The sequence below is a fragment of the Crinia signifera genome, chromosome 8, assembly GCF_055691185.1.
Source record: "Crinia signifera chromosome 8, ASM5569118v1, whole genome shotgun sequence".
Classification (NCBI taxonomy): domain Eukaryota; kingdom Metazoa; phylum Chordata; class Amphibia; order Anura; family Myobatrachidae; genus Crinia; species Crinia signifera.
Window position 1 is genome coordinate 144,316,299 of NC_139224.1, and position 13,022 is coordinate 144,329,320.

At 44.9% G+C, this 13,022-nt stretch overlaps 1 protein-coding gene across 3 annotated transcripts in view; it reads right to left on the reverse strand.

Annotated features, from left to right (window-relative positions):
• Positions 1-665: 665 nt before the first annotated feature.
• The window catches only part of ACOT11 (acyl-CoA thioesterase 11), a 39,107-nt gene continuing 26,750 nt past the window's right edge, over positions 666-13,022 (reverse strand). For all 3 annotated transcript variants that reach the window (XM_083157325.1, XM_083157323.1, XM_083157326.1), the window contains exons 9-16: positions 11,093-11,237; positions 10,013-10,068; positions 8,049-8,115; positions 7,003-7,086; positions 5,213-5,346; positions 5,004-5,135; positions 3,587-3,710; positions 666-1,230 (exon numbers count right to left, since the gene is read on the reverse strand). In XM_083157325.1, coding sequence (XP_083013451.1) covers positions 1,069-1,230; positions 3,587-3,710; positions 5,004-5,135; positions 5,213-5,346; positions 7,003-7,086; positions 8,049-8,115; positions 10,013-10,068; positions 11,093-11,237 — 904 coding nt within the window. In that variant the 3' untranslated portion in view covers positions 666-1,068. The remainder of the gene's footprint in view (positions 1,231-3,586; positions 3,711-5,003; positions 5,136-5,212; positions 5,347-7,002; positions 7,087-8,048; positions 8,116-10,012; positions 10,069-11,092; positions 11,238-13,022) is intronic.

Genomic DNA, 13,022 nt, shown 5'->3' on the forward strand with positions numbered 1-13,022 from the left:
ATATTTTGCAAACCAGGACCGGCCCATCAGTGGGACTTCACGGACACTGACGCCAACCAGCCACGCCAGTCCGGCTGTGTCTGCAGCACGCCTACCGTCTATCACCGGCTTGGAGCCGTCCCGCATCAAGTTGCACTCCCGTCTCCTCCCATGCACCTTAGAACTTTTAAATATATGCTGTTTTACCTGTTTCTGTCTGGAATAAATTGTGAGCCAATTTCATAATCTGGCTACCGTTCATTGGAAAAGATACCCTTATAGGAACGCGTGACAGAACTCGAATGTAAGTTGAGTACTTGTCATACTGTATGTTAAAGCTGTAAAAGAGAAAAAGTGCCATATAGAAGTTGTGGTAAAATAAACCATTATGTGCACACCTGAATAGAATACCAATGTGAGTCCACCTCCATTTGGTTCCCAAGCATAGTGGGATCGCTTTATATTGTTTGGTGTGAGACTCTGTGGCAAATTCAAAGGGAATTGATACCCCCCCTTATAGATAGAGTTCATTCTCCATCTAATACCAGTGCTGGTTTCCCTCTTCCTATGTTTGTATTTCCAGTTTAAACCTGGTATTTTAGTAGAAAAGGTGTATTAGTGTCAGACATTGCATAGAAAGCACAGATGCAGAAAAACCACAATAGACACAATAAAATAACTGCTGATTTCAGAAAGTTGGATGACACATTTAATGCCTTTATACACAAAAAATGCCCTGCACCCTCTAACAAGGGATCAGTCCAGATCATAAGTACATTAAACAGCCCATTAAAAAAGTTATTTTATCAAAACCCTATGGCTCCCATAGCAAAAACCAAATGTGTTATTAGACGATCTATATTGCAGAATGTCACAATCCTGTCCATCCGGTGCTCTCCCATCAGTCCCTGGTCCACACGTCTCATCATCGGCACACTGGTGGCATGACGGGGACTGCAGTCAGATTGTGTAGTGAACATGTGCTCACCGGCAGTCAGAGGCCGTGTCATACCTTTCTTTATCTGCCCTATGTACAATACATATAAATATATACTTATTTTATTATTGCTGTTGAATAGCCACGGAGCTTTAGGGCTCAGATGTTTTAACATCAACTGCATTTTCCGATGTATTCTCGATAAGAAACTTTCCGCAGGCCTCGTATGTGCTGGAGATATCAGATGACAGTCCTGCGATGTTGGTTGTGACACGGGAGACAAGTGCCGGAGTAAACTGGTTGTAATAGGCAATCTACAGAGGAAGGTACACATGGAATATAATAAATAGCCTTTACTGATTACACCTATCGCAATCGACCTGCAGCTTCTGCCATCGGGATACATCGGCCAGGTCCTAACACACACACCATACAGCCATACTCTTTATGGTTTGATATCTGAAAACGATGTGATGTATCTTTATTAAAAGTTGTATATATGTATTTCACATCCGGCCATGTTTAACCGCACAATATGCCTGCACCAGTTTACTGGAAGCCTCACAACACTGCTCTGTGCTGTTAGGGGACCCTGCAGGTTCCACTGTATATTTCTCAGTCTGTGAGCCCACTTTCCACTCAGCACAAGGACCAGGCTCTGAGCTGGTAGATTGGTGCCTATTTTAGTGGGATGCTTTACATTTGTTCTATGGTGGAGATACTTGCTGCGATCCCTCCATTTCCTCTGTCAGCCGCATCTCCCCTTGGTTTCTATGGGGGATGCGATGCTGGCAGAGTTTCTGATATCCAGAATGCATAGTACTCCAGATATTGCCCCCCCCCACAGCTGCCGCCATCTGAAAATGACGGTAGCCCATTGTAGCCGAAGGTCAACATATCACGTAGCTAGCTGGGCAAACGGCTCCCGTGGAACCCTCCTCAGAAGTGGGCACTGTGCAGTGCAGTCATTGCTGACCGGTGCATGTGTGGCTCCCCGGCAGCCGTCATAGCACATGGGAAGGAAGGGCCCCTGTTCCTGCCTGCCTGCCTACTAATACATCCCGCCAATGGGATGACATGGTGCAATGTGATCCTGGGCAGCAGTGGCGTAACTATAAATTTTGGGGTACTTCTTTACTTTCACGGCGGCAGCATGGCGCCGCGCGTACTTCCGGGTTACGCTCGCCACTAACTAAGTAAAATAAACAAAGTTAACGCCATGCCAACATGGATAGTTCATACCTCCACTATCCATGTTGGCATGGAGTTGATTTTAATTAGCGTAGCGAGCCACCGAGCCCCGCAAGGGGACTCTGACGCGCGGCGCCATGAAAGTACAGAAGTACCAATTTTGCTCCCCCCTGTCAAAAAGTTAATGGTTGACCCCTTCCACACCGCTCCCACCCCGGGCTCCTCTCCAGTGTGTTTCCCCAGCATGTGATGAGATCGCATGCATAACGGAGAAGCTGAAGCAGGATAGGAGGAAGAAAAACCAGTAGACACTGCTGCTTCCCCTGGCTCCGATGCATCCCAGGCCGCCTAGCACGCCTATCCGCCCGCCCATCCTGTACACAGTAGCCAATAGCCAGCTCTGTGTACAGTCAATTGAAACAGTGGGAGGATTTGTCATCTCTGTTATGGCCGCACCTGCGCTGCAGCTGACTCGCCTCCGGTGCTCAGCCAGTGGGCAGTGGCAGGCAGCAGCATATCAGTGCATCCAGCAGGTGCTGGCGCCCACATAGACCCCACTGTGACTTGCTCCCCCAAGCGGCAGCTGGGGCTGCCTTACAGTAGTTACGCCACTGCTGGGCAGCAAGATTGCATTGAATATGAGATCCATGATAAATGGGCTTTTAAGTGTTAATGCATGAAGTGAACACTAGGCATAAATTCCAGGCGAACTGTTGCAAGGGCACAGAAATAATGTGGTAAATAAGAGGCTGTGGCACAGTCTAGTGATCGGTTAAGAGCAAGAGAGCTCATAACCTGGTCACATGTGACTGCTGCATTCACACAAAAGTCAATATTGTTGCTAACATGAGGCGCTTCTAATCTAACTTCCAAAACGCAGTCTCTCTCCTCCTCCTGGCAACTATTCTGTAGCTGTGCACAGACCAACAGGAGAGAGTCACTAGACTGATAAATATGTACAGAAGTCTACATCTGTGCAATATGACTAAGACATACAGTAGTTGTCTACCCTCCTGCATTCTGCAGGAGACTCCCTGACATAGCAGCAATCTCCCTCTCTCCCTCATTAGTCTAGCAATCTCCCTCATGTCACCTAGCCCACATTACAATGTTACATTATTTGGGAAAAAAGGAACGAGAGACAGATACATTTACATTGAATCATCGGCCCCATTTCCCAGCACTTTACCAAGTATAGTATCTCTTACTAACTGTTTTGGGGCTCATCTACATTTGGATATAATGTACTGGAAGTCATTTTTAAAAGATTCCTCCCAGATGTAGCAGTGCACACCCACGCTTCTAGGTGCCACGCTCACAATCTCTTTTCACAATCTCTCAGTATATGGAACTAGACATGCCCTTTGGGTGGAGCGTGACAAGCCCCCTCAATGGAGTGCTTTACAAAATTATATTACCAACTATAATCTCCCTGAAACTAGTTTTCAAAAGTAGGCAAGTATGGACTAAGAATAATACCTTTGTCAGCGATCCTTCTGACCAGATACAGAAGCCAGAGCAGAGGGTCTCTCCGCGGGTGTACTCCTCACAGGGAGGGTGTGTTGGGAGAGAAACAGATCGAAAAGCTACAACATAAGGATCCCTGTAAGAGAGAGTAACATCACTTTACTACAGCTGCCAATCCCCTATGGGAAAACATGTGAGTAACAATACAAATGATCTTTACTGAACACAAGTAGAATATGGTTGGGAATGGGAATTCTGGAACACCCTTGAATAAGAAATATTTCTATGGATAATAAGAGATACATTTACAAGGTGATAACCAGCAGTTTGAAGGCGGTTTGAAGGAGGGTCTGTGATGTCAGCCTGTCTCGGTCACAGATTAGTGGAGGGGTCAGAGCTACTCACAGCGGCACAGACTGCGCAAAACTTTTATTGGTTCAGGAATTGCATCTGGATTTGTGGGTGGATAGTGATTTGCGATTCAATCAAAATTCACTTGCAAATTTACATGGGGCGAGTATACTTTCTTTCTGGGTGGTGGCTGTCTACCCGCGGTCATCTGCTTGTTTGTAGATTAACGATCAGTTCTAAATAAGGCTCATAGTACGGTCATAGTATTTAGTAGTAACTAATTCAAGTCGGTTTAAAGAATTAGTTGTTTTTTTATATCCACAAGATCAAAAAGGAGAGAGCCCAGATTCAGTCACCCAACACACAGAGCAAATAGAGGACAAGGAGGATACTTTCAATGTCAAATTTAGTTCGCCAGACGTTCCAGCAGGACGAGGACAAGGTCTATATCCCACATATCCTTTTATGTCTCCAGACTGGGTGTTCAGTTGGTGAATCTTGAGGCTGGGATGACAGGTTAGCATATGAGTGAGCAGGTCAGGTGAAAGCTGTAGCTTCCTCCGAAGTTACGTTTTAATGTGATCTAGATTCTTATTATTGTGTGTATAGCATTATTAGTTTTGTGGGACCTAAAATCCACCCATACACATTGGCCAGTGAATTCTTAGAACATTAAATCACCTTTACCAATAAAATGCCAATTCCAGCAAAGACCGCTCTGAATACTGGCATAAGTAAATGAAGTAAAAAATAAAATAAAAAAACCCCACATCTCTCCCTCTGCAGTATATGCCCCCACATATCACAATGGCCCTGATTGTCACTCACAGACATCTACCATAAGGCTGGTGCCAGTTCGATGGTGCATCCAAAGTCAATAGATGCAGCAATCGATATTTCAGCACCTACAGATGCTTACAGTGGGCGTCTCAGTCCTTATGCAATCAGTACGTAGCAGCTCTTCTATAAAATGTACAGGTGGACAACCGCCAATGGGCACCGATGTGTCCAGATCAGCCCCAATATTTCTGAGGTTCTAATTGGACAAGTGGCTTAGGCTACAGTTTGGTTTCCTTACCCTGCGGCACAGGGCGGCCTCTGAGAGGCCAAGATGACGAAATCTTGTGGTTTGCCATCTGCAGCACACACCGTGCTGACTACATGATAAATAGCATCATCTTCATTCACTTGCTGCAAGAGACGACATTCCCTACAAGAGACGATATGGTGGTCAGCGACACTGCACAATATCTCAGGCCTTCAACTCATTCATGTTCCTGCACTCACTTAAAGTTAGTGTCCCACTCATGGCGACGCCTCATGTCAGAGAGCAGGATGAAGCTTTGTCTCGCACCAATGGACAACCTCATGTCCACCCTGAAGGACAGAAATTTGTCATCCTCCAGCGTGTATAGCCGAACCTGAAGTAACAGGGGACAATAGATCATTATACACTGCTGTCATCAACCCATATGTTACGAGTGTTATTTAGGAATATTGCAAATGTCTAGCACCTCAGTCTGCGCCTACATGCCCAAATATATCTCCATTGCAAAAGTAGATATTTAAAAAGAGCTTCTGGAAGTGGAGAGGCATGACCCCTGCCCCCCAAAATCAGCCACAGAAGCGATTTTGAAGACTTTGAATGAATGAATTTAAACTAGCAGGGGAGGAGAGGTGCCCCCTTGAGAGCAGGAGCCCAGCAGGAGATGACTCCATTGCCTCCCAGGGTTAAGCCTTTGAATACTTGCCTTATATATCCACTGTGCTTATGGCAGCTGAGGTATTGTTGGTGCGTAGATGGATGGCTCCTGCGTCCCCTACTGGTCAGGTATATATTGCGTTGATAAATGATACAATGATGAGGTGGCATTATGACCATGAGTGGCAGAAGTGGAACGGTTCAGTTTACTCTTGCTGGCATTTGTTTTCCTACCGACGGCTCTTGTATCTTCCATCTCCGGGAATAGATTTTCAACATGTGTATTTTAGGGAACGTCTTTATTACTTTCTGTTCTATAACAATTATGCCGCCTGCTTGTGTTCTTCAATGACTGTGTTGAGTTCTGATATTGGGCCTAATTCGGACTGAATCACAAAGCACATTTTTTTCTCCAATAGAAAAAACCATGCTGCATTGCAAAGTTACATTTGTGTGAGTTATTTTGATTCTGTGCAGGGTAAATATACTGGCTGCTTTATTTTTATATTTCAGTTTGAACACACCCCACCCAAATCTAAATCTCTCTGCACATGTTACATCTGCCCCATCTGCACTGCAGCATGGTTAGAGAAAAAAAAAATGCTTTGCGATCAGGTCTAAAATAGGCTCATTGTCTGTTTATGTAAGATGGTGTACTAATAATAATAATAATAATAATAGTAATAAAACCAGCAATAATAATAATAATAATAATAATAATAAAACCGATAATAATAATAATGAGTATAATAATAAAATATTACCATTGCCTGAGAGCTTTCCCATTTCCCGGGAAGCTTGTGGCAGAGACGCACAGACAACAATACTACTACTCATTGTAGCTTTGTTGGAAGTTGTTGGAGCTGGGCTGGGGAATGTTAAACTAAAAGGTGCTGTAAGCAAAACTCTATATCAGGGATATTCACCATGTGGCCTCCCAGCTGCTGCAGAGCTACACATCCTAGCATGCCACAGTTTTATCATACACGTATAGCCTAACTGTGGAAGGGCATGCTGGTATATGTAGTTCCAAGCTGAATACCCCCTGCTCTATATAATGTTATGTCTTAGAGATCTCAAACCCAAAAGTGAATTAGTTTCTTGTGGGATTCTTCCTCAAGCAAACTTTTATTGTTTGATGCATACTTGTGAAAAAGTAATTTGAGCCTCAGCAGTATTCAGAAATCACAGGACCATTAAGATAGACTGACGTCAGGGAAGCTTGGAATGTTCTTTGTTTAATGTGCTTGCCTACCCTCTCAGAATGTCCGCAAGCCCCCTGCCCTCCAGAAAGGTGGGCAAGCCTCCCTCATGCCCCAGGAGCATGCCCCCCTAGAACAGACAGTACAAGTGATTGGACGGTCATACTCAGTACCTTATTAATTTCGGAGGTCAGAACCCAGTCAGTTTTGGACACTAGCATCTTCAATGCAGAAACGTTGTTGTAACTGAGATAAACCTGTAAAACATGTCCATTGTGAGAGTTATCCGCCATTGTACAAAGGGTCACATGACCACAGAAAGTCCAATTAACATAATGAAATGACAGCATGTGTTATAGGATACATTGTGAGAAATATATGTATAGGCACTGCACCTATTATTCTGCAATCTCATACACTGCTGCACACATTTTGCCTATGAGAACCATTGCCATTAAATGGGCTGCTAATTCACATACATACATCAATGGCAGAAAATAGACAGAAAGTCGCTAATACCCCCTTTTACACTTCCACAAAAACCCAGGTTATTGGAGAGAGAAAATGAATCATTGCTGCTATGCTTTGAGCAGACCCAACCCCCATTTTGTTACCTATTGTGACCTCATCTTTATCAATTCTTCTAAAATGACCATTTTTAATGACATCGACAGGGCAAAGCAGTGCTGACCCAAGTTCAGTGTAAACAGAGCCGACCCGGGTCAAAGTGCTGTATAAATGGACCCAAATTTGAACCAAATGTTGACACTGCGCTCGCCATGCTTCGGGCACTATTTTAGTCTCCCACCATGCCCTAGTGGATGGTAGAACATAAAATACCACCCGTCACACATGCCAGATCAAAAAACTGTGAAAAACCCCATGTCGACCTTTTGACTGTTATCCTTGCCCATGTCGACCTAATGATTGTGTCGACCTAGACCCATATCGACCTTTCAGCATGTCGAACTAATGGTGTCGACCCAATGCTTGTTGACCTAATAGCCGTATACCTCTTCATATAGGACTTGCAATGGGTGTCAAAGCCACGCCTCCCTGAATGAGAATTTCACTGGGGAGGGGCACTGACAACCCTGGCCTGGGTTCTGCTGGAGTAAAACATCCTACTTTATTTTTCCTTACCTTATATCTCAGATCACCTAATTCCACCAAAACTAAAATTTAATTGAAAAAAATGTACACGTAATTTGCAAATTACCTGATTACTTGGATCCCAAGGGACGGACAAGGGCACCTCTGATTGTTTGCAAGATATAACATATTTGCTGTTGGCGAAAAGGAAACAGAGAAAGATCACATTTACTGTAATATAATCCTAAAAGTATCTCATCTGGTTGAAGTGTTATCGCCCTGACCGGCGATTACAGATTAATCCAGCCTGCTGGATAGTAATCACCGGGGTCCGGGCCCCTATCCATGGATCGATGAAAGGGCTCCTTTAAGCTGGGTACACACTATACTATGTGTACCCAGCCCGACGGCAGCAGACGGGGGAGCCAGCATCAGCTAGTACATACACACTTGCCAAAATGAGCAGCGATGGAGCCACATGCCCTTAATGACATCCCGTAAACCCTCCATGTAGGGCCGACCGAGAATGTCGATGACGACCTGCGGAAGCATGCATGGTCAGCATCATAGTGGGCATCGGAGAGTTATAAGCCTTGGAGAGTGGTAAAGTGGACCGAGATAATGTACCAGCCACTCCGCTGCTAGCTGCCACTTTACAGGATGTGTAAAAATGACAGGAGCTGGTTGGTTGGTAATTTATCTCTCTTCACTTTAGCTCTCTTCAAGGCTTAATACATAGACAGCTGTAAATAGATCGAATCACCTGGTGCCAATTATATTACCCTCACTCTGTCTGCTACTTTCAAAGAGGAGGTTACGAAATCCTCTATAAAAGCATACAATCAAAATAAAACAGAAAAGCTCCGGCAAACAGAATTGCAATTAATAAAAAATATTTTTTTTCTTTTACTAAATTTCAACATTAATACACAGTTGGTCTAATACCATAGGAGGCACTTTGATAACTTATATTTCTTAAGCCTCCTTCTTAAATTAAAATACAAATCACATGAAGTGGGCTATCCAGACCCTCTCAGTGTGGACCAAATTCGCTTCCCTGTCAAACTGTTGGGGTTTGCGCATGTGTATTTGTTAAAAACGGACGATGTGCAAACCCCCAGAACCCCCAAACTAAAGAAGACCTACGCTGAATTTATACATCAGTCACCAAAAAAATGCATCAATACACATATAGCAGCTTCTTGGGATTATTTTTATAGATTTCTATGGCTCCGGTACCCCAAATGTCTAGAAAGCAATTTGAACTGTGAAATAACCCATTAATCCAGTGTATTAGTGTGTCATGGCCATGAGCATTAAATAAAAGAAAAGGTTACCCCTTGTTTACCCCTTGTTTCTAAAATGCAGTGTCCCAACATGATGGCCGACCAGCTGTTGTTTTTTTGTTGTTTGTTGTTGTAGTAACAGAATCAAAACGCATTTCTCAGTCTGTATATGTTTTCTCGACGCTTGCTCAGTCAGTATTTTACGGACTGAGGAAATTGCAGAGAAAAAGTTTTTAATACTGTATATTAATACTAAAAAAATTTTTTTTTAATTGAAGTTCTGATTTTTCTGTTTTATTTTGATTTATTAGATAGACCCCTATGTCCCTTTGGATTTTTCTGGTCTCTGATGTAATAATAATGACTGCACACAATCTAATTTTACTCAATATTACATCAAAGTTACTGAAGACACATCTCATGTGTGTAAATAATGTTCAGCGTTAAAGTGTTGAAGTGAAGTCCATTTGTTGCCCATTTAGTACAATCAAAACGGGATTGGTACGAAATCCCGGCGGTCAAAATCCCGACAAGGGGGGACGTGGATCGCCCGCCCCCCCCTCCCCCCACCCCGCGCGTGCGGGCTCGCTATGCTAGCCGCTACACTATGCACACTAATTTATTCTCTCTCTATGGGTGTTCTGGACACCCATAGAGGGAGAAAGTGTCGGGATTTCGGCTCTGACTGCATCCCGTAAAAACAAATAAAAAAAAAATGGCTAACTAATGACAGCTTTTTAAGGAGGAAAAAAAACAAAACAAAAAAAATATATATATGTATTTTGTTTAGTGTTGTTGGTATTACCGGTCTAGTCTTATTTTCCTGCGTGCAATTGCTTCACGATACCGTCTTTCTCCATCCTAAGAGAAGAAATATTCAGTTATAGGAACAGAGTGTTATTAAAGAGTAACGGTAGATTTATACAGTGGCGCTGAGAAGGGGGGGCTTACTAATTAAGCAGGCCTGATGGTGGGGCCCAGTCGGGGCAACAGCAGCTCTTCTCAAACATCACATGCTGCTGGGCTGCAGTGGGGCCAGGGAGGTGCTAAAAGTGCTATTCTTTTCTGTATCTTATTCTAAGAGTGCATGGCCGCCACGCCTCCTGCAATTAGGCCACACACTGTGAAGTACCTGGGCCCGGCCAGGCTCTATACTTCCCTGGCTGTTCAGAAATAGAAATGGGCACTTCGTAGCATCTACTACTCAACAGCCAGGTCTAACAATTCACCAGCAGCTTTCCTTTTTATTAAAGCTTGGAAAGAGATCAGGTGGAGAGATATATAGTACCAACCAATCAGCTCCTGTCGTTTTACAGGCTGTTTTTTAAAAAATTACTGTAAGATCTTAAGTATTTAGGGGTTTAATTACGTAAGCTGTCCATAGACGGTCCGTTCTGTACTATGAGATGCGCGCTCCCGCGCATCTCATTGTACGGTACAAAAAGTATGTGCTGCACATACTTTTTGTACTAGCTGGTTATCACATCGCATTGCATGCACAAGGCATGCAATGCGATGTGATGTGTACTATATAAGTCCCAAACGGATCCGCTAAACGGAGACCGTGTATGGGCAGCTTAAGGATTGGAGAGAGATGAAGTAGACAGATCCTCGGAAAAATGGTCACCGCTCCTTTTTTCTGGCTATTTCGGCAAAGCTCCTGCTGCTGGACTCCGGAGGGTAGGCATCACAAAAATGGGTGCAGTGTGTGTGTGGCCCCCTGGGACTCACACTGCACACATCATAGATACCACTGGCACGGAGGTGAAGTTGTGCAGCGTAACAGACAGTAACAGGTAGAGTTACCACCTCATCCGTTTAATTCCGGACACATTAATTACACAGGGTGGTAACCCTAGTAACAGGATATGTAAAGTTGACCTACCCCTGGTTCCGGTCTGATGCACGGTACAATACACGAGCGATTGTTTTCATCTAGAACCACGAAAGTCATGAACGCGCTGTTTATATGCCTTCTGGGAACATCCACATCATGACAAAATGCCTCCACGCAGACCCCCACTTCCATACTGCAACAGACAGGAACACATAGTAACATGATGCATGTACTCTGCTGACTTCTGTAATACTGTACACAATGCTGAAGAGAGCGATGGTATGGCCTCTGCATCTCCTCTGTGTGTACCCTGCTGTCTATCGATACTACTGTACACACTGCTGGAGAGAGCGATGGTATACTACTGTACACACTGCTGGAGAGAGCGATGGTATGGCCTCTGCATCTCCTCTGTGTGTACCCTGCTGTCTATCTATACTAATGTACACACTGCTGGAGAGAGCAATGGTATGGTCTCTGCATCTCCTGTGTGTGTACCCTGCTGTCTAGCTATACTACTGTACACACTGCTGGAGAGAGCGATGGTATGGCCTCTGCATCTCCTCTGTGTGTACCCTGCTGTCTATCTATACTACTGTACACACTGCTGGAGAGAGAGATGGTATGGCCTTTGCATCTCCTCTGTGTGTACCCTGCTGTCTATCTATACTACTGTGCACACTGCTGGAGAGAGCGATGGTATGGCCTCTGCATCTCCTCTGTGTGTACCCTGCTGTCTATCTATACTACTGTACACACTGCTGGAGAGAGCGATGGTATGGTCTCTGCATCTCCTCTGTGTGTACCCTGCTGTCTATCTATACTACTGTAAACACTGCTGGAGAGAGCGATGGTATGGTCTCTGCATCTCCTGTGTGTGTACTCTGCTGTCTATCTATACTACTGTACACACTGCTGGAGAGAGCGATGGTATGGCCTCTGCATCTCCTCTGTGTGTACTCTGCTGTCTATCTATACTACTGTACACACTGCTGGAGAGAGCGATGGTATGGTCTCTGCATCTCCTCTGTGTGTACCCTGCTGTCTATCTATACTACTGTACACACTGCTGGAGAGAGCGATGGTATGGCCTCTGCATCTCCTGTGTGTGTACCCTGCTGTCTATCTATACTACTGTACACACTGCTGGAGAGAGGGGTGGTATGGTCTCTGCATCTCCTCTATGTGTGCCATGCTCAAGAGAGTACAGCAGATGCTCTGCATTCCCCATGCAGTCTCGGAAAATACATATTGGCTTATATAACATACAGTAGATGTAATACTGTATATGTATACTCCTATTTTACGAACAGCTTTGATGAATGTCCCTGACAGATATCGGATAATGTTGGAGACAGGGACGTGCCTCCCCTGTCATAATGATGAAAATAATAAAATATTTATATATCTTCTTTTATTATTTTCATCATTTCTACCTCTCCCGCTGCCTCCCACCCTCTTCGACTGCTACATGTGAGGGTGGGAGGCAGCGGGAGAGGTGCCTCCCACTGTTAACATTAAAACTCCAGGCAGCGGGGGGTGGGTAGGGGCGGGCAGGGGGCATGGTGCAGCAATGGGCTGTAAAAGCCCATTGAACATGAATGGGGAAGTGGCACTTCTACTGCTGCCGCAATGACAGGGGCACCAGTATGAACGCACGCCCACAGATGTGATTGGGCCAGCAGATCCAGTGCTGGATCCGCTGTCCAATCACACATATGCAGGGCCCACCTGGAGAGGATGCAGCAGCACGGCGCCGCTGGGAGAAAGCCACCAACGCAAAGGAGAGGACAGGTGAGTCCGCCGGGGGGGGGGGGGGCTGCATGTACTGGCGGCCGCTGCATACCATGTAGCGGCCGCCAGTACATCCCCTGGCAATGACCTCACTGGCAATGACCTCACCGCACGTCGCTGGTTGGAGATTTTCAAACCTTCTAAAGAGGACAGGTGTAGGTGTTGGGTTTCTTACAAATTCCCT